This window comes from Physella acuta, unplaced genomic scaffold (genome assembly GCF_028476545.2).
Source record: "Physella acuta isolate Inbredline_101_S28 unplaced genomic scaffold, ASM2847654v3 ptg000166l, whole genome shotgun sequence".
NCBI classification, from domain to species: domain Eukaryota; kingdom Metazoa; phylum Mollusca; class Gastropoda; family Physidae; genus Physella; species Physella acuta.
Window position 1 is genome coordinate 363462 of NW_026731685.1, and position 20869 is coordinate 384330.

The 20869-nt window shown below is 31.8% G+C and overlaps 3 protein-coding genes across 5 annotated transcripts; 2 read left to right on the forward strand and 1 right to left on the reverse strand.

Moving 5' to 3' along the window:
- Positions 1 to 4: 4 nt before the first annotated feature.
- Positions 5 to 5195, forward strand: LOC131936058 (V-type proton ATPase subunit d 1). The gene is made up of 8 exons (XM_059292902.1): positions 5 to 225; positions 1830 to 2001; positions 2142 to 2320; positions 2512 to 2591; positions 2718 to 2795; positions 2948 to 3124; positions 3261 to 3338; positions 3469 to 5195. Exons 1-8 carry the CDS (start codon positions 102 to 104, stop codon positions 3628 to 3630), a joined length of 1050 nt encoding a protein of 349 aa, XP_059148885.1. The 5' UTR covers positions 5 to 101; the 3' UTR covers positions 3631 to 5195.
- A 731-nt stretch (positions 5196 to 5926) lies between these two features.
- On the forward strand, positions 5927 to 11330 carry LOC131936061 (uncharacterized). The gene is made up of 7 exons (XM_059292907.1): positions 5927 to 6059; positions 7018 to 7086; positions 7198 to 7266; positions 7361 to 7455; positions 8335 to 8434; positions 8641 to 8778; positions 10515 to 11330. Exons 1-7 carry the CDS (start codon positions 6000 to 6002, stop codon positions 10770 to 10772), a joined length of 789 nt encoding a protein of 262 aa, XP_059148890.1. The 5' UTR covers positions 5927 to 5999; the 3' UTR covers positions 10773 to 11330.
- Positions 11331 to 11410: 80 nt separating this feature from the next.
- Positions 11411 to 20475, reverse strand: LOC131936062 (charged multivesicular body protein 1a). 3 transcript variants are annotated; one of them, XM_059292908.1, is made up of 8 exons: positions 20430 to 20475; positions 14785 to 14804; positions 14551 to 14628; positions 13894 to 14040; positions 13683 to 13751; positions 13246 to 13305; positions 12853 to 13046; positions 11411 to 12558 (listed from the first exon to the last, which is right to left on the reverse strand). In XM_059292908.1, exons 1-8 carry the CDS (start codon positions 20440 to 20442, stop codon positions 12537 to 12539), a joined length of 603 nt encoding a protein of 200 aa, XP_059148891.1. In that variant the 5' UTR covers positions 20443 to 20475; the 3' UTR covers positions 11411 to 12536. The 3 variants fall into 3 exon arrangements, with proteins under 3 accessions (XP_059148891.1, XP_059148893.1, XP_059148892.1); XM_059292910.1 differs by lacking the exon at positions 20430 to 20475 and adding an exon at positions 19339 to 19712; XM_059292909.1 differs by lacking the exon at positions 20430 to 20475 and adding an exon at positions 19670 to 19710.
- Positions 20476 to 20869: the final 394 nt, after the last annotated feature.

Genomic DNA, 20869 nt, shown 5'->3' on the forward strand with positions numbered 1-20869 from the left:
ATCGTCATGTGATTTGTTTTGCATTGTGACTTCCGGTCTTCTTATTTACTAGAATATAGTACGTTAGAGGTTAGAATCTAATACCTTACTTCAATATTAAAATGTTTGAAGAAATTGTTTTCAATATCGACCATGGATATCTCGAAGGTCTACTCCGAGGGTTTAAGTCTGGAATATTGAAGCAGGCAGATTACCTGAATTTGATTCAGTGTGAGACACTTGATGGTAAGACAAGACCAGAGAAATTTTTTTTTAGCCTAAGTAAGTCACTAAGTCCCTATAAGTCAAGTCCTAATTGTAAGTGAGGCCTAGGGGCCTAAGTCCAAGTCAATTTATTTATTTTTTTATCTTAAGTTGAAAACTTGAAAGTCTCTTCCTAACAAAGTCTAAACCGAAAATCTCCGAAGTCCAACACAGGAAACTGTTAACTTAATTTTAAATTTTTTACTAAAAATACTAGACTCTAGGCCCTAAGTCAACTAGATTCTTATTCTAGTTTCTACTCTAGCCTACGTTTCTTTATTTTTAGTGCCCCTTGCTTGGCCTAGCTTATATTTTTAGGCAGGTTGATCGGTAAGTACTAGACCTAAAGTCTAAGTTGTTTAATGGACCCGATCGAGAAAAGTCTCAAATGTATTCAAGAGGCCCATTAAAATTTTTAAAAATAATGCACGGCCCGCCACGGCGTACTTAAAATTAATATGGTTAGAAAATCCTTTTTGTTTTTTTCTGACTTGACTAGAATAGACTAGATTGGATGTATTTGATGTCTTTAATATTTTTGGTAACTAAATAAATTTTTTTTTAAAAAGCAAGAACAGTTCGGTTTTCATGATTCATGTGTAATGGCAGCATAAGCAATGTCATCCGGTAATTCAAAAAGCTAATATAATAAATAATAATGGCATAATTTGGTCATGTGGTTTAAATTTGCATTGGGGAGAATGTTTACACCGGTGTCCAATAATGGAATCTTCTTTAATAAAGGGATGTTAGGTTACTGGTAGTTAACTAAATACACGCTTCGCTGGCTAATGTCAATGCTAACCCTGTCCCTAACCCAAACCCTGGTCCTACCGTATGCCTAACTCTAATTTCTAACCATAAAATTAGTCAAGATTACAATACTACTAACAACCCAACACCCCTTTTTTAAAGAAGATTCCATTATTTGACACCGGTATGTATAATCATCCTTGCAGGGTTATTTAAAAACTTTATCTGCAAAGTTTTGTAAACAAAAAACTATGACGTGGGGCTGTCAGAAATCGATCACGTAGTTCCTGTTCAGCAAATCAGTGTTTGTCTTATGAAAGTGAAACATCAGGTTATAACCTAGATGATGAAAATAAATAGAAATGTAGTCTTAAACTAAAAAAAAATTATTGTCAAGTTCTCTATTTGCAACTTTTATAACATTGATTCTTGACTTGACTTATTTTTAGGCTTAAGATTTTAGTTTTTATTATTTTCACGTTCGCTTTGATTGCAAAATCTAAAAAAGCAATTTTTTAATCCATGTCAACAATATGATGGGAGAATTCTCATCTGGTTGCTCAGTTAATGTAATAGGGCCTAATCATTTTGGTAAAACTATGATTATTGACTAAAACTACTGTTTAAGGTGGATTTTTCAAAATTTGTTACTTTGTAAACTTAAAACTGAGAAGTGTAACTGTGTTGTAAACTTAAACCTTTAACCATAAATATAGGCTTAGTCACAGTTTATTCCGGAATGTTGAAATAAATAATAGGCAATTGCTTTAATTACTGTGCGAGGCCTATTTTGTATTACCACTTTTAATTTTATAATGTGACATTCATCCTAGATTTGAAGCTACATTTGCAGTCTACAGACTATGGAAACTTCTTAGCTAATGAGCCAAGTCCACTGACAGTTTCTGTTATAGATGACAAGTTGCGTGAGAAGCTTGTTGTTGAAGTAGAACATATGCGCATACAAGCTTTGCAACCATTAGCAGCATTCATTGATTACATAAAGTAAGTCGTGTATTTTGAAAAAATGAAAATTATTAAAATAGATTATAACATAAAACGCTAACTAGTGTTAATGATAGCTTCTGTTAAGTTGAACTAAAAAAAATGCTATGTAGAATCAGTCATTTGTTCTTTAATTTCAGATACAGCTACATGATTGACAATGTCATTCTTCTTATCACTGGAACTCTTCATGGCCGACCTATTCATGAGCTACTTCCCAAATGTCACCCGTTGGGAACATTTGACCAGTTGGCAGCTATTAACTTAGCCAATACTTCAATAATGTTGTACAATGCTGTGTTAGTAGATACTCCTCTGGGTAAGAATATGTGACAAAAATTTTTTAAAAAGTATGCTGTTTTTTTTCCCAAAGTTTTTTTGCAGTAGACAGTGTATTTTCAACATTGTTGCATTGAGACATGTATATTAACTCTTTATGACTAGATGTAATCATTTTTAATTCAGAGGTACTTATTTGTTCTTAAAATTAAAATTATTTTTGTGATTTAGCTCCATACATTAAAGACTGCATCTCGGCTGAAGATTTGGATGAAATGAATGTAGAAATTATTCGGAACACACTCTACAAGGTCATATTTTCATCACTTCATAATTCTGTGTTTTGTCTGAATGTTATCAATCTGTGCTTTTATTATTTCTCATATTCATAAATATTTTCTTTTGTAATTAACCTATTTTTAAATATATATTTACAGTCTTATTTGGAGGACTTTTACAATTTCTGCAAGAAACAGGGAGGAGCTACAGCAGAAGTCATGTGTGAGGCACTAGCAGTAGGTGACATTTTTAACTGCACCTCACATATTTGGCTAACATCTTTTATTTCACAGTGTTCTTATATTTTAGTAGCTTAGGAAGTAAGCCATCAATGTTAATTCATTGCTAGATGTTTGTACTCAGTAAAGTATGTTTTTCTAAATTTCAGTTTGATGCAGACAGAAGATCATTCATAATCACAATCAATTCTTTTGGAACTGAACTGAGCAAGGAAGACAGAATGAAGCTTTACCCTCGCTGTGGTCATCTTTACCCCACTGGTCTAAAACTACTGGGTGATTGTGATGACTTTGATCAAGTCAGGGGTGTTGCTGATTATTACCCTGTAAGTTCATATTCCCTCTATTAGCTATTTACCAGAAAAGGGTACTTCTATGTGTATATTAGTGGGTGTGGTATTGCCATTAAAAATAGGTTTCTAATATAACTTTCTGCTATAAATGTACATGTCTGTATTTCAGGAATACAAAGAACTCTTTGACAACTCAGGTTCAAACCCTGGTGATAAAACATTGGAAGATAAATTTTTTGAATATGAGGTTATTATTTTATTCAAACAAATCCTACATTTTTCATGTAAATAGTATAGATTTTTAAAACAGACCTTTTGAAAAAAGCTGTAACTTTAGCTCCACCCTTTTTAATTGATTGTATTATGATTTTTTCAAGGTAAAACTGATGAAGAAAGCTTTCATGCAGCAGTTCCAGTTTGGTGTGTTCTATGCCTACATTCGTCTCAAGGAGCAGGAAATCAGAAACATCATCTGGATTGCTGAATGTGTGGCTCAGAGACATAGAGCAAAAATAGACAGCTATATTCCAATATTTTAGATTTTCTTATCTTATGTCTTCTACTGATATTGGAAACAAAATTTAAACTTTTTGTACCTGTATGACTTTCACAGTAAATTTTAAGATGCAAACATTTTCTTTTGAAAAGTAATATTAGTACTGAAATATGGTTAGGTGGGTTCTTTAAAATATATTTTATTAGATTTATTTGTGATACATTTGTTTCCGTAATTATTGCCATGACATATTGTAAAGTTATAATTATTTAGTGGTTTAAAATATTTACTATAAGTAATAATCCAGATTTGTCACTTTTCATAGTTAAGAACATAGAGAAATACTTGTAATTTAGTACAATTTTGATGTTTTTCTCAGTCATAACTTCAAATGTTCACATCTTCTGAATTTGATATTCTTGTGATTATTGAATGGGTTTTGCTGCTACTTCCAAGAAAATTAACATTCCAACTTATTGAGGTTGTTTTTTTTTTCTTGTGGGTCATTTTGATAGGATCTAAAAATATTTGATTTTAGATATTGTGATCTATAAAAGAAATTAAGTTTTTTTGTGAGATAAAAAAAGAAATCAAATAAATCAAAGTAGATCTGTGCTGTTGGTCATAAAATCTCATGACTGTTATAACACTACAAGTGTCAAAAAACAGCACATGCTGAATGTGATAAACTTTGACTTTTGTTTCATAATGCATGTTGAACATACCATATTTAAGTATGTCATCTCTTGATTGTGATGTTATGTAAAATACTTACTGCTTGATTTTGAAAAGAGTGTTGTAAATATTTCAAGCAAACTACAGTAATAATCTGAATAACCTTGGGTGGATATCTGTCTATGACTGTATTATTACTAATCGATTAAAGGGGAACAACCCAGGTGTAAGAAAAAGTTTGTGATATTGTGTTCAATTCTTTCTAATTTTTGTATGAAAATTTTTGAAAAGTTGTATAAGCTGCATTTAGGACTAAGTAATTAAGCATTTAAAAAGGTGTGAAAACCAAGTTTATGTGTTTAAACATCTTAATTTTTGTAATTAAATGTAAAGAAAAATAGCTTTTCAAATTAAAGTTCATCACGAAAGCAATTTTTATATTCTGTACAACAGTCTGTCGTGTATGCTAAAATGTTGTGTTGATAATCATTAAATGTATTTAATTTTATTTATGGAAACATTTATGTATAATTGTGTGTAGTTAAACAAGTTTGTTATAGACTAGATCTCTGTACACTTAATTGATAATTTCAACCAGGCAGTACATGCATTAAATAAAAATGTCTAAGTTGCACCTGGAATTTTAAATTCTCTTTGACTTCAGCATTGTAAAACAACTTTTGTTAGGTTCTGATTGTTAATCAAACCAGTAAAATTTGGCTTATCATAACACAAGAACAATTGTTTAATCATCATGTACACTTGGAAACAAGTCAAGAATTTTTTGTTGAATCTCTTTAGGCATGTACCAAAGTTGTAGTTTTCATTTGTTGTATTAAAAATAAATTGTTAAGGAAAGTGTGTTAAAAACTAGTTAGATCTTTCTTGTATGTCTTTATTTATTAAACGGAGAAATAAAAAGCTATAAAACCACTCATAAGCTTCTATTTCTGTTTGTACCAACACTATTGTCCTAAACCACAGGATATTGGAGAATGTGAAAAAAATTCATGTTGATGGAATGAACTGCTTATCAAAACTTACCCAAATGATAGGCCTCCAATTGTGATGACATCTCACAACACTTGTCAAAAAGAAAACAGCACTGTTCAGAGTGATGATTCCTATGGAAGTGTTTGCACTAAGGAGACACGATTACCCCTAAAGATTTCAAAGCAACAATGCACATTATGTCCAAACTGGTTCTTGAATCACATGCGAAATAATTGTAGGAACATTCCACATGTTTGAGCGATGATGGGGGGGGGGGGGGGGATATATTTTACGTAGCATTTATATTTCATAATAACAGAATTTTTTGATGACTTACGGTAAAACTTAGGTATTACGGTAAAATTGCATGTCGTTAATATTAAACGTATTATGGTTGAACTGCAACCAGTAATCAGAGTGAATTTGAACAGCTGTCCATGTAAATTAGTAATTAGGTTTTTGATTGTATTGCAAAAAGAAAAAAGCAACCTGGTACGCCTACTGCGAGAGTTAATTTTAAAAAATATGACAGTTTATTTTAAAAGTTTAAAAAGCCTTTGTCTAGACTTTATGTTATGTGAAGGTGTATAATACGTATTTATATTTCGTATGCCGTGTCGAAGCATTTTTGAATAACCGAAAGTTTTAGTTGTAATCCATGTTTTGTATTTTCCCACTGTTGTCAGGGACGCGAATGAATTTTACTTAAAAATCTCTCTTGAAGTCCGAATTACTTTTGTGAAAATGGCGAAAGAGCCAATGAACCCTTCTGACTTTGAAAGACTTGTTTGTAAAATACGACAGGCAAGTTTGTGTTAATAGTTAAATTGTATACTATTTGCATATGATTATAATTATATCCTAAATCCAGCAGAAATAACACTTAAAAAACATTTAACATAAGGCGCTATCTAAAGTTGATCTAATATCCGCCGCGTTAGGTTTAGGTGGTGGATGCTACATAATTACTTTAATTATTAAATATATTTATAATACAATGTTACTCAATGACAATTATGTATGACGAATGTATACTACAATCTACAGTCATACATTCATTATACATGTACTAATAATTAATTTATCTAATATCAGTGTGAGTGTGTAAGTACCTAATGGCTAATTATTAATTAATTATTATTTAAATTAATATCAGTGGTCTCTAATTAAAATTAAATAAAAGTAGGCCTAATTACTAATTAGCTTCAGTTGTATGACTATTGTTGATTATTAAATAATAATTATTATTATTTGTTAAGGGTTGGGATTTAATTTTTAACATTTTTAGTAAAATTTAAAATATGTAGATCTCAGTTTAATAAGGGGTCATTCATGAACGATGTCACACTTTTTTGAGAGAGGGCTCAGAATTTTGTGACCGTGTGTGACATGGGGGGGGGGGGGGGACCTCAAATTGTGACAACACTTTTGCATTTTAAATGGCAGTGTAAATAAAAAAAATTGTAGCCATTTTAATTTTTCATGTTTTTAAAAGGCTATTTTTGTATATTGTAATAGATATTGATCAATAAACTCAATGCTGACAGAGTTCAGGAAATATTTTACAAAGAAATCAATATTATCGAAAACAAAAGCAGCAATTTTGGTGAGGTTGCAAGCTGAAGATTGACACCATTTTAGGGTTGTGGGTCTAGCTTTTGTTGATGATGTAAGACAATGGGGAGGGGTAGATAAAAATCATAAAAAAATAAAGTTATTTATGGAAGACGCTTAACTAGTATTTACACTATTATTCTCACAGGAGACTGATTCACATGTGAAAAAACTGCAGATTTTATTTTCATCACGGGGCTATTTTAATGCAGAGCAGGTTTGTATAAATAGAAATGTGTATTATAAAAAACAATTATTTTCTAATCCTAATTTCTCACTCTTTCATAAATAGGATATATTTGATTATTAATTTTTATTAACTGTTTAGGCTGGAAGAATACTTAGTGAGCTTCCAAGACCAGCTGATAAAGTAGCAGCTCTACGAATGCTTGAATCTGTAAGTTAATATTTCTTAATACAGCATTTAAAATTTAAAAAAAAAGCAGAGATTTTATAATACCATTAAAAATTGATTGTTTTTAACTTTGCAGAGATTATGTCGGATGACATGCAGAGAGGCTCGCAAAATTATTGAAGCTATAAGCATTCATAATGATAGGCTAATTGCTCTTGATTGTGTTAAAAGGTAAAGAAAATCATTGCTCTATTTTAAAGAATCTAAAAAACAGTTGAGAAGGAAATTTTAGAAAAGAAGTGGTGATGAGTATAAACATTATCAAAATGAAGGCTATCAACATTACTAGACATGTGCAGGAGTGGAATTTACAGGAAGCAACAAAAAATTATGTAGGAGATCTTTTAAGAGACAGAACTGTAAAAAAAAACAGATAGCCAGTAATCAAGTACATATGTGAAGTGTTGTCTCAGCCCGATGCTCCTTCCCAGAGATAGGAAAAGATTAGGAAGGAAGGAAAGACAGAACTAACACTATTTTAAAATATTTTAGTAGCTTTAAGAAATACAGAGCTAACACTATTTTAAAATATTTTGGTACTTTTTATCTGTCACCTGGTTATAAATAGAAAAAAGCCAAGTTTTATTCAGCATTATGAACATAACAATAGTGGTTAGTTTAATATTTGGCAAAACATATTTTGGAATTAAAAACACCAAATTCCTTCTGTAATATGTTTAAAATTAAAACTTGCCATTTAATTACTACTCAGAACAAAGTTGTTTGTCTCAAATTTAAAGTAGCTTCTTTTATTTCTTACCTATAGTTAATCCAAGATTGCTGCCATCACCATGGCAACAGCAGGAAATTTTTGGCCATTTTGTTATTTTTAGACTTAACTATGTGAGTTATGACTATATGCTAAATATTATAGCATTAGGTTTAGAAACAAGCATTTGGCTAATTTTGTTTTCATCACCCGCCTATGCCGTTAAAGAACTATAACAGGATGGGCCCCCACAACATGTATACAAAATATGACATTGTAATCAACCATAATAAAAATACTTAGGCCTATAGCACAACCAAATTTATTTTTATAATTACCAGAGTCCTGACTGACAGTCAAACCACCTTAGGGGAGGAATATTCTCTCAGTACCATGATCTATGAAAATGATAAGTCCAGGGCTAGAGCCATTCAACAGACTGTAAGTTTTTTTTTGCCATGTACAACATTGTTTGTGAATTTGTCAAAAGAACACCATTTTTAAATAAGTGTGTACTGGAGTAAAGGCCAATCTTTAAAAGCACATACAGTGAAGTAAGTCCCAGGATTTATTTCTCGTTAGTAACTAGACATTTTTCATTACTAACAACATACAAATTAAATGTCATTTGTATCCACTAATATTAGGTGAGATCAGATGTAGCTGATCACATTGCAGCCGGTGGTCACCAAGGTTACGCACCATTTGGCACTCTATATTCACAAGCGAGACCTCTCCTATACAACTTGTATGGAGATCTTGAAAAACAAACAGAGGGTGCCCCTGTGAGTATTTAATTGTTAATGGTGTTTTCTTTATAAAATCCTTTTTTGTTGAATTTACAAATTTCTTAGGATTAGTCATGGAGATTTTTTTTTTAACTGGATAGTCAAAGATCATATATAGGTTTTTAAAATTGTGATGAATGTCTGTTGATCAAATAGACAGCTCGCTCAGCCTACTCTAAATCATGCATGGGATACGAGATTCTTCTTGAATTTTAAAATCAATTAATGTTTTAACCCTTTATCTACTGACGGTACTTATAAGTACCACTTTAATTAAATGCCTGTATTATTTTTAATTTAATACGAATTTTTAAAAATATTGAAGTAATTAATAGTATTATCTCCCCCAAGTCGCCGGTAGTCGGAGGTATCATTGTTTTTTGAAAATTACTGGTGTGACGCCATTTTCAATGTCTTGCTATATCGGTAGTTCACAATTTTTCTGTACATTTTTCACATACGTTCTTGATTTCCCTTTGTTTTACCTTATTTTTCAAGTTTTCAACCCCAAATATTTTTTATTGGCAACTTCAATAGTCAGGCAAACGCATTTAACTTCTAGTTATACAATTTTAATCAAATTGTCTTTGTATTAGATCGATGTTTACAAGTGGACTTATAAGTACCGTCAGGGCACACGGTCATTTTTTTAAGATTTTTAGAAAATGGCAGATTTTTTATGTGGAGTTACATAAATATTGTCTTGATAATTAATTATCGAAATGTACTCAAAAAATGATATTTACACATTTATAAGAAGGTTATCATATGGTTTACCTAAGAAATATTGTAATTATATGTTAATTTCTAGAAGTAAAAAATTAACAAGAATAAAGGTATCAGTTGCAGACTCGTTTACAAGGTTTAGTTTACTTCATTTGTATACCAAAGCCTAGTTCTAGTTGTAAGATTTAATTTGTTAGTTATAATTACTGCACTAAACTGTCTTGCCTACAACAACTAGCATTTACGTAATGTATACATGTAGGCTAGTAATAGTCCATACTTCTGCATATAGTATTGATCTATATGGTAAATTTTAATCAGTAAACAGAAAGGAGTAGGCCACTACAGCAATCCTAAACACATTGAGCTCACTTCTATTTATGAACTTTGCACTGTAGTCTAGACTTGTCATAACATTCTAGCAGGCTACAATTATACTAGTATTACTTGCTTGTAGTTGCGTGCTGAATGACTAGGCTTTTGTTTGTTAATGCGGCTCATTGTACTAGCTATTGGAAGCTTCCAGCAAAAGCATGTTCATTCCGGCAACCGTTGCTACACCAGAAAGACCATAGACAAGATTGAAGGAGCATGACATGTCGACTACTTTTGCTGTGTTTGAGGTCTAAGATGTGTTCCGATAGAAAATCCAGTAAAAATCATACTCAAAATATACTTTTGTGCTGTATTTATGTGTGAAAATTACAAAAAGCGATTGTTATAATGATTGCCATGTTATTAGTTAATAAATTGTATCGTTTGTTCCTGTTTTGTAAAAAAAAATTTTTGAAAAAAAATGTCCTAGTTTACTGACGGTACTTATAAGTACCAATATCTGTTTGGGCCATTAAAAATTTATGAAACAAAATTTCCTTCGATATATGCTTTGAATGTGCCAAAAGCAATATAGTAACACATTGTTTAAGTAAAAATCTCATTCAGAACATAATTCCGTAAATAAAGGGTTAAAAACGATTTAACCGATTGAATGTTTGCTCCTCCTCAAGGGTCATGGCAAGATTCATGTGCTTCCTACTGCTGATCCAGGGCTGGTCCCCTCACTCTACACCGGACATCCCTCCTATGCGTATCCAGCTGATATTGCCTATGCTGACGTGCGATCCTACCCAGGAACATCTGGATTCCCCGCTAACATCACGGCAACAACTAATTATCCTGGTGGTGCTCCTCCCCTCGGCAACCACAGTGGTGCACCAGCCCCTACAGGATTTCAAAACTTAGAAGAGGCGCGCATTGCTTATTAAACAACTAAATCTTTCAAGGAATAAAAACATTACAGTACAGAGTAATGTTTTGTCCACTGAACATTATCATTGAAGCTTTAAATGTTTAAGTTGCTGCAGTCTACTAAGATAGGTGAAATTAATACAACTTGCCAAATATTACAGTACGTGTTTTGGTTGTGTAGAGTAAATTACTGCAACATGAGTACCATTAATTGAATAATATATTATTGCTTTTTTATCATGTCAAAATTATCTCAACATGTTGAATGGAATTACTTAATTTGTATTCCTCTGTTATTTTACAAACATGATTTGTCTTTCCTTTAATAACCCCTAATATGCTGTAATATTTGAAGTATAGATCTTGATCAACAGACATTTTGTTCAAAATTGTACATAACATTATTAGACACTACAAGAAGCTTTGTGAAAAATTGTACAATAGAGAAACATCTTTCCAAAGTTATCAGTTACTCATTGTGTAAAGTTGATACACACTGAAACATTAAACTGGAAACACTGAATCCTAGCTATAGTATTGTTACATTTGAAAATAAAGTGCACAATATGTATGAAGAGCTTTGCCTTGTGGTTTTTATTTTCCAAGTTAATAATTGCTTTAAATATTCAACGTTGTTAAGAAATTCAACACAATGTAATTAAAAAGAAAGTTTAATTATTGAAATTTACCGAGTATAATTAAGAATATGATGATTCAACTTAAGCAAGTAATAGAATACTATTTATTTATGTCCTGTTTTCAAATAATATGCAGTAGCTAATTTTATTTTGATTGTAGTTAAACCCTTATTCAAGTTCCAATGCTTAAAATAAAAACATTTTGTCAAACTGAGTAATTTTATGAACAAATCTTCATCACATACAACCAAGACGGCAAAAATGAATGACTGATGATATATACAACGCATCACAGCATAAAACTCATTTCCTGGTAAAACATTAATATAGTGACAAGTACAAGCATAGATACATATTTCTTGCTAAAGCATTTCATAAAAACTTTGTAAAACATCACCTGTTATAAGGCTTAATCAGGGGGGAAATTAAATGAATGGGCATAGTATTGGAAATGTAGAAGAAAACATCTTCAATTAGACATTTATAGTTTATTCTTGAAATAGAAAGTTACCAACAGGATGGCAGAAAGTGTTATTTGGTCTGGCAATCAGATATCTCCTGGTGTCTGAGCTCTACATGAGCCAACAAAATTCACAATGTGGCCTACCAATTTCTTTTAGTGTCATTTTCAGAATTATTCTAGGGTGGCAGATAAACAAAACAGTGACACTTTAACAAGAAATTGTTAAGGCAAAATAATATTTACAACTGTTTAAACAGTTAATTTAAACATATTTGCTTTCAGTATGTAGTTGAAATCAATTTGGAAAGATGAATAACATGCATGGCAATAGGTTTGACTTAAAGTAGTCTGATAACGTTTAGCAGTGTTAGCTATATTTGGAAACAACCTTCTCATGACAAAAAAATAGCATTTTCATTTCTTTAGAAGGAAAAGTTGAAAAACAAAAAACCTAGTATTTCTACACATTTTACCAAAATCAAAGAATAAAGCAAAGTCTCAGGCTATTTCTTACACTGCTAAAATGATTTTCACATTTTGTATTTATTTTAATCACAAATACAATACAAGATATTATTTTTTCTAGTATTGTGCAATGTCTCAAAAGAAAGAATTTATTTTAACCAGATCCCATTCATTCGGTTACAAACAGTACATTCATATGGTAGCTATAGAAACTATCAGTTCCGTAATGCTTGAAGTCTGAAAAATATTATAAATAAGGATTCAGTACACTTAAAGATGGCAAAAAGGAAAAAAGGCTTTTATCAAAAAGTATCAGGAAAATATTTTAATTTTTGTATTACGTTTTTACCAGTGACAAATAGCTAATTATTTATAATGTTTAAAATATAACATTAAAATATATAATAATGATGTCAAAATTTTTAAATTTTTTATTGCTTTGAATAAATGCAACAATTATTCAAGTATTACTAATAAGCCCAATAGATGATTTCAAAAAAATATCTTATAAACTGTGTGTAGTTTACTGACCTTCTAGAAAGATCATCCTCTTTACTAGATTCTCCGGCTGCAGAGGATCGAATGGATGTGGAGGGTGCATGCAAGTCTTTTATCTGATCTACAATTTCTAAGCCATTTTCATCTGCTACTTGTTGTATTAGGGCCTCCACTTGGTCTTGTGGAGTTGACAAAGTGGTTGCTGCCCCCATTGAATTTTCTAAAGTCTATTCAAAGAGAAACATCATGAAAGTTACACACACAATGGAATTCCTGTATCGTCATTCAGATATTTTTCAAATTTACAGCAAACATTGTTTAAGATGTGAAAATTATACCTGTTTCTAAATATGAACTAAACTGAGAGTGGATCTAAATAAATGAATGATAAATGACAGAGGTAGAAATAAGAGAAAAACTACATACTGAAGTCCTGACGTCCAGATCTTCAAACTGTTTCTCAAACTTCTCCATCACTTGTTCAACCTGTCATTGCATACACAGGTTTAATTAGAAAAAAATTAAATAGCAGTAAAAATAAATTTAAAAAAATATAAATCTTTAACTAAATCAGTACTTTTATTGATATGTACTTTATATCTGAAAAAAATTGTTTAAAAAAACATTTTTTTTTATCGTTGCCCTCATAGCTTTAAGGTTAATACAAAGTTACTCAATGATCCAATGATCTACAATTAAACTTGATTGGTTCAAAACAAGATTTAAACAAAATAAAGTAAAAATTGCATGAAAGAAAAGCAAACTAAAAACAGTGCACATGCAGAGAGTAATTTTTTTGTATATCAGCACAGCTTTCAGAGGGTCATATGAGCAGGATAGACAATGAGAATAAATAAACTCACTTTCTCCAAGTTCATCGAAGCCATAGCTTTGTCTAGAGCTTTGCAAACACCAGATATATCTTTGGTTATCTGAAAATGTGGAGTTTAAAAAAAAACAGAGTATTTTTTTAAAAATTCTTCATTCCTGCACTTAAAAACAATTTATAACAAAGTTGTGTTTTGTTGAGAGAAATTTAACTGAAATATTCTATGAATTTTAGAAAATGCTCACATTTTTCATAGCAAGGCCTGTCTGTACTTTAGCAGAGACAGCATCAACTCTAGCAGCAAACCGTAAATAATTTAAGCCCTCATTCTTCTTTCTGATTGCATTCTCTGCATAGATTTGGGCACCCTCAATATTTTTTTGCTGTAAAGCCTAAAACATAAGATTGAGTTCTACTAGAAAAATTGTGAATTCATGATTCAAACATATCACAATAAGGAAAGTGTTTTTTTTATTATTAATAAAATGTGTTAGCTGAACTACTGACCTGATGCTATAAATAGCGATTTCAAAATAAAATGCTTAACAAACTACAAATATTCAAATGAAATAAAAAGTTTACTAGAAGATACAAAAACAATATTTATCTTATCCCTTACAGACCTGAACTACTTTTAGTTTTCTATTCCCTGACAAAATTTTCAGTAAAGGTCAGCACCAGATTCGATGGCAGATTAATAGAACTACTTAACTACTGTGCACAAGGTCTGTCTATTTCAGGTTCTAAATATTTTGTAATCAATTAAAGGTTTATAGATGTTAAACTTATTATCAGACTCATCTGATTCTTTGAAAACTTCTAATAAAAATGGCATAAATCTCAATCACAGCCAGCATAACAAGCTTTTGGAAATACAAAATAAAAAACAACATAAAAAATACCTTTTTAACTTTAGCATGTTGCAATTTTTGGTCCTTCTCTGCTTTTTTTGCCAACCTTTCAAGTTGTTTGGCAGTAAACTATAATAAACACAATTGATAAATCCATTGTTTATGTAAAATGTGAGCTAAAAGCTTTAAAATTGTCTTAAATACTATGTTTTCTTACAGTATAGGTAACCGTAATATGTAAATATTTCAAAATATGTAAAAACTTCCAACAAAATCAAAACTTACTCTAAGTTGAAACAGCATATCTGGGGATAAAAAGGTTCAACAAAATGAAGAAGGGATGAGACTGTAACAATAAATCACAAAATTAACCAGGCCTGGGGAAACAACTGGATATTGTTTCTTTTTTCAGTTTTAGTATTACAATTACCAGACACGTAAGGCTTATTAACCTGATTTTTGGCTGTGTGTAAAGGCTATTACAACCGTGGTGATAGAATGTTAACTATTGCTTTCCATGTTAGATTTAATAAGCATGCAACAAGTACACAATATTTTCAACTGAACATTAACATGTTATTTTAACTTGAAGTGATAGTTGTACAACAGTTGTTTGTTTTTACTGACAATTTTTCATCATGATTTTAACAGTTACAAAATAAAGGTAAGTTCAGCCCAAGTCAGAGATCAGTGAGCAGTTAATAGCACCATCCCTCCCATACATTTGGGGTGTTCCCCAAGGGATCATCTATTTATGATGTCGATATAGTTTTTAGACAGCCCCCTCTCCTGGTCCACAAGCAACCCATTTGGATAAAACCACTACGCCTGATGTGGTTGTCCACAAAATATAATTGTTGGCTCAAAATGTACTTGCAATATACAGTACTTATAATTTATAGGCCTAGAAGGTTGTATTTTTTCTGGAAATTTTTTATTTTTGTTTCTTTATTACCTTACCACAGAACAACTAATTTTATAAACATCACTTAGCCCAGAAGAATTAATTTTATAAATGTCACTTAACCCAGAGGTTCTATTTTTTAAAATAAATACTGATAGGGTGATGTAATCACAAATATAGCTATTTTTATGAGCATATTATTTAGTTCACCATGTCTGTCAGTCTCAGTGTCTGTTACAAATCTTGTAACTCAATTTTGAACAATTTCTAAAGCAGCTATTCAAACTTTCCAGATACATTTATCTCCAAAGACAATGCAATAATATCTAGCTTTTAATCTATATAATTATTGTCCTTCAAAGAACACAAGTTAGAGAAAGGGTGTTAAAGCAATATTTTTAGTTGCATCTATTACCCTCATAATCAAACATGAATTGTTTTGTTGAAACGATGTCAAGCTACTCAATATGTATTATTTGTTAAACTCAATGGACATAACCGACTTGATGAGAATCCTTCTATCAATATTGTTGACATGAATAAAAACATGTTTTTTTAGATAAAGCAATCAAAGCGACCATAAAAATAATAAAAACTTAACTTTGAAAATAATTCAGAAAGAGCTAAAATGATTATTTTTAGTTTAAGGCTACATTTTTATTTATTTTCATCAACCTAAGTTATAATCATAAGTTTCACTTTCAAGACAAATACTCATTGGCTCTACAAGAACTCTGTGATCCCACTTCATAAAAATCTCATAGTAATTAAATTTGTACTCAAAACTTTGCCAATGCATAAAGTTTAGCCATTTTTTTTTTCAATTTCTGTAATGAATGAAAATAATAAAATTGTTTTAGACTTTAAAAATTTTTGCTAGGTAACTGGTTATCAAAAACACTAAAAACATCAATTAGGCCTTAGAACTATAACCAATCTTTAGTAAAGTCCAACAAAAATCAAATCGTCAGATTTTATAATCATGTTTATTTTAATGCGCCTTTCAAACAATTTTGAGACTATTTTCGTTTGTGTCCATTAAAAATACTATCTGACCATTTTAATTATTGGGGATGGCGTGGTCTAGCGGTAGAGAGCTAGACTGCTAAAGCGATAGTCTTCAAGTTCACATCTGGATTCAAATCAGTGGAACGTCCCTGTGTCCACCTAGCTCTGACGGGTACCTAACTCAAGTTAGAGAAACAAAGGGGGCGGGGCATAGTGCTGACCTCGCTATGCCTTCATATGCCAAGGTCTCTAAAGCAGATGAACTCTACTTCATCTACCCAATGTGTCTTGGGCATGAACAGGAAATGATGATGGTATTTAGATATTAATTATAGATTTAGTCTACCTACAAATCGTATAGTGTATAGATCTGGGTAATAATTAGGTGCGTAAAATTGTCAGAAGCAAGTAATGTGAAAAAAACGTGACGCAAAAAATTTTAGTAATTTTTTCACATTTTTAGAAGGAATAATGATTTGAAAGGTAAAAAAATGTTTCAAAATTTCATTCATCACCCAGTTTTTGAATAACCGTTACTCAGTAATAAATAACGATTTACAATGTTTTCATTACATGCAACTAAGCTCTTTTACTTTAGCAGCCATCTTGCTTAAGTTTTTTGGTAAAAGATAGATTCAGGGGAAACCACTCTAATTTACAGATGTCCGCTGTTTATATAGCAAAACTTGCTCATTAACATGGCTGTTTAAAGTTAATTTCCTGTTATATAATTAATAAGCCTAATATATCACAATAAAATTCTATTAGTATTAAAGATAATTTAATTAAAGCCATGTTAATGTTATTAATGAGTCACCTTTCTCACACATTACTCAATTACTGTGACATTACTAGATCTAGTACTACTACTAGTATCCGCTAATTTTACATACCTTAAAATGATTAATGATAGATTAGCCTACCTAGGCCTATTTACTATTTTTTTTTACCTGTGTACATTCTCACATTGCATTACAATACAATGTACAAAATAGTCAAAGATTGATTGTACAAGAAGTAACTACTTATTAATTAACTTACAAGCCAACCCGCGGCGTATTATACGCCGCTATTTAGTTGTTTTATTTTCTACTTTTCAGTAATTCATAATTTGTGAATTCGACAGTACCAATGCTGCCACTGAAAATATTTGCTTTAAAACCCTATCAGTAGGCCATTAAGGACAATACTACTCCCACCCTCCTTTCCCCCAACCCCTACCCTACAACCCCCCCCCCCCCCTGAAAGCAGCCTCCTCTTAGTTACCTCCCCTAAGTTTAAAATCGTTTCAAACTAAATTATCTGCCCCTAATAGTCGTCACTAAACCCGGCTCTAAGATTGTAACTGTAAACATTTAGCGTGAACCACAGCTCACCAGACCATGTGGGGTGGGGGTGATTGAGATATGCCTAGAGAGGAAGAGAGGGGACTGCAAGGCGTGCTTACAGCTTGTTTTCTAACGTCTCCAAGAAGAGAATTATATAATATATTTTTTATAATATATATTAGAATCTAGATCTATATAAAATAAAGGGTAATCTATCGTTTTGGGTACGTAAAATGGCCCGCGGCTATTAATGTACGAAAACATTACCTCAATGTCAAGGCTGTAATAGAAGTATATTGTGATATGTTTGTGTCAAATATTATAGATAAATGAATAATAAACCTAAATCAATGGCTAAATATATCAATATAGGCCAGAAATTAACTTTAAACAGCAGTGTCTGCATTTGCTATATAAACAGCAGCCATTTGTAAAATAGAGTGACTTCCGCCTGAATCTCGTGCTATCTTCTATTGGGCTTGTAAGTTGTTAAAGTAGCTTACCAAGTTCTCGCTCCGGTAGTTGCCAGCTAGCGTTTTTTTTTTCAAACCAAATGTGAATATTTTTTTTAAGTTATGAAATCTACTTTCGCTTTTGGAATCGATAGACGATGAGTTGTTTTATGTAAATTAATTTTAAAATAACACACACACAAATATATTATATTTTATATAGATAGATCTAGAATACACATGTTTTTTGTTATCAATGGGAATCCCGTTCACAACAATTGATTTAGTTCCAAAACTTTTATCTCTCCCTGGCTAACCAGACATGAATTAACGCGAGAGAGAACGATAAACTTACAAGCCCAATATATATAATTCTCTTCTGAGAGACGCTAGAAAACAAGCTGTAAACGCGCTCCCTACCACACCCACCCCTACATGGTCTTAGTGAGCTGTGTTCACTCTAAATGCTAACAAGCAGAGCCGGGTTTAGTGATGACTATTAGGGGCAGATAATTTAGTTTGAAACGATTTTAAACGTAGGGGGGGGGGGGTAACTAAGTGGAGTTTACTTTAACGGAGGGGGGGGGAGGTTATCGTCCTTAACGAGCTACTTATAGTGTGTTAAAGAAACATTTTCAGTGTCAGCGTTGGTAGTGTCGAATGCACAAATTATGAATAACTGAAAAGTAGAAAAAGCAACAACTAAATAGCGGCGTATGATATGCCGCGGGTCGGCTCTTAAGTCTATAAAAATAAAACTTTAACAAGATGGCTGCTATAGTAAATGTACTAAATGAGCATGGTTGCAATGCAACTTGCATCTGTTGGAAACATCGCTGGTGTTCTTTTATTACTAAAAAGTTTTAATTCAATTGTTTAAAAACAGGTACATAAATGAAACAAGGAAACATTTTTGTATTTTTTAAAACATAAATCCTTCTCAAAATGTGAAATAATTATTAAAATGTAAGGAGTCACCTGTTTTTCACATTACTAGTCGCGGGCGATTTTACGTACCTAAAACGATAGATTACCAAATAAACTTATAAAGTACTACTTATTACTATTACTAAATCTACTTACTTAAAGTTAAATCTAGATTCTAGAACTAGACTAGAACTTTTTAAAAATACAACTTTGTACTTACCATCCATTTTTTTAAAAAGGTTAAGACTTGAGATATTAGATAGTTTTACTTTTAAAGACTATACTATTTTACGTTTTTTGCTTCAGAATCTTGAATCTGGTGATTTTATAAAAAGTCCAAATGGTTTTTTAAAATTAATTTTTATTTTAAAAAATGTAGGCCTAATCTAGATCTAGATCTAGAAGCTAGCTCTCTCTAGATCTATTAATTGAGTTCTTAAGATCCAGAACTTATCCTATCGAACTCCAGTCAGAGTTAGATCTAGTCTATGAATGTAAATAAATAAATGTTTTAGAAGTGTGTACAAAAATAAGAAGCTATTTATGGCTACTCTGACTAAACATCAACCAAACATGACGTCAGGAACAAGCGGCTGCAAGCTAAGCAGCATTTTAAAAATATTAGAGTAGATGCCCTTTGGGCCCACTAAAAATATTTTTTTTCCCTGGTTCCGCTCTACTGAAAAGGCAAACTGGGCATATGCAAAGGGACCTTGAGTACTTGAGTACCATCAGATACAACTGTAGTGGAAAGAGTGACATTGACAAATTAGGAAGGAAAACATAAAGATGTCTAGTTGTTTTAATGAAATATAATATAGAGCCCCACAACCGTTTTCTTTTTTTAAAAAAAAAAACACATTTTTACAACACATAAGCGTACTTTATTTAATAGCTTTGATATATAGAACTAGGTTCAGTGGCGTAGGCAGGGGGGGGGGGTTAGGGGGGGGGGTCATAACCCCCCCCCCCCCCATAGACCCCTCGGTATATATAAAAAGTATGAGGGGGGGGTGCAAATCGAAAGTTTGAGGGGGGTGCAAATCGAAAGTTTGAGGGGGGGGGGTGCAAATAGAAAGTTTGAGGGGGGGGGGGTGCAAATCGAAAGTTTGTCCCCGGGTAAAAATTGGAACCCCCCCCCCCCCCCCCTTGAGACGATCCTGGCTACGCCACTGACTAGGTTGTATTAGATTCTATATAAAATATATTATAGCAAAATTAAAACATAAGTTAGAAATGTATCTTTGTCTACGATGTTGACCATACATTAGTTTCTTATCCTTCAACTATTGATATCTTTGTTTTGTTTACCTTGAAATTTCATAACTACACATTTTCACCTTAACGAATGTCAAAACCCAAATATCTTTTTAATGTGCCTTTTCTTGCTGTCAGAGGCGTATGGGTGTTTTCTGGGCAAGGAGAGTTCATAAAAGGGCGTCATACATTTTTTGATAACTAATACGAATGATTGAGCAAAGATTTAACCAAGGCAATGTCTTCGCACACAGAGTTGAGCTGATATTATCCATCAGTGATATCGATTTGAAAATTTCTGAACACTCAACAAGTGGCTTGTTTTGAAAACTCAGCAGCATTTGAAAGTCCAAGAACTGAGTTATAACGTCATCGCATTGAAATGTTTTCTCATCGTAGTTATTTTCATTTGAAAATCTCACATGGTAGCTCAACTATTTGATAATAATGAGGCTCATAACTGTACTCATTGAGAGTCATTGTATGGCAGTCTG

What these genes read in the sequence shown, in the direction of transcription:
- LOC131936061 (XM_059292907.1), top strand. Translation starts at nt 6,000, where the DNA reads ATGGCGAAAGAGCCAATGAACCCTTCTGACTTTGAAAGACTTGTTTGT. An exon ending in GCTCTTGATTGTGTTAAAAG is followed by an intron (nt 7,456 to 8,334) that starts GTAAAGAAAATC and finishes TATAATTACCAG; the next exon opens with AGTCCTGACTGACAGTCAAA. An exon ending in CTAGAGCCATTCAACAGACT is followed by an intron (nt 8,435 to 8,640) that starts GTAAGTTTTTTT and finishes CACTAATATTAG; the next exon opens with GTGAGATCAGATGTAGCTGA.
- LOC131936058 (XM_059292902.1), top strand. Translation starts at nt 102, where the DNA reads ATGTTTGAAGAAATTGTTTTCAATATCGACCATGGATATCTCGAAGGT. An exon ending in TCATGTGTGAGGCACTAGCA is followed by an intron (nt 2,796 to 2,947) that starts GTAGGTGACATT and finishes TCTAAATTTCAG; the next exon opens with TTTGATGCAGACAGAAGATC. An exon ending in GTGTTGCTGATTATTACCCT is followed by an intron (nt 3,125 to 3,260) that starts GTAAGTTCATAT and finishes TCTGTATTTCAG; the next exon opens with GAATACAAAGAACTCTTTGA.
- LOC131936062 (XM_059292908.1), bottom strand. An exon ending in ATATGCTGTTTCAACTTAGA is followed by an intron (nt 14,629 to 14,784) that starts GTAAGTTTTGAT and finishes TGTTTATTATAG; the next exon opens with TTTACTGCCAAACAACTTGA. An exon ending in CTTCGATGAACTTGGAGAAA is followed by an intron (nt 13,306 to 13,682) that starts GTGAGTTTATTT and finishes ATGCAATGACAG; the next exon opens with GTTGAACAAGTGATGGAGAA.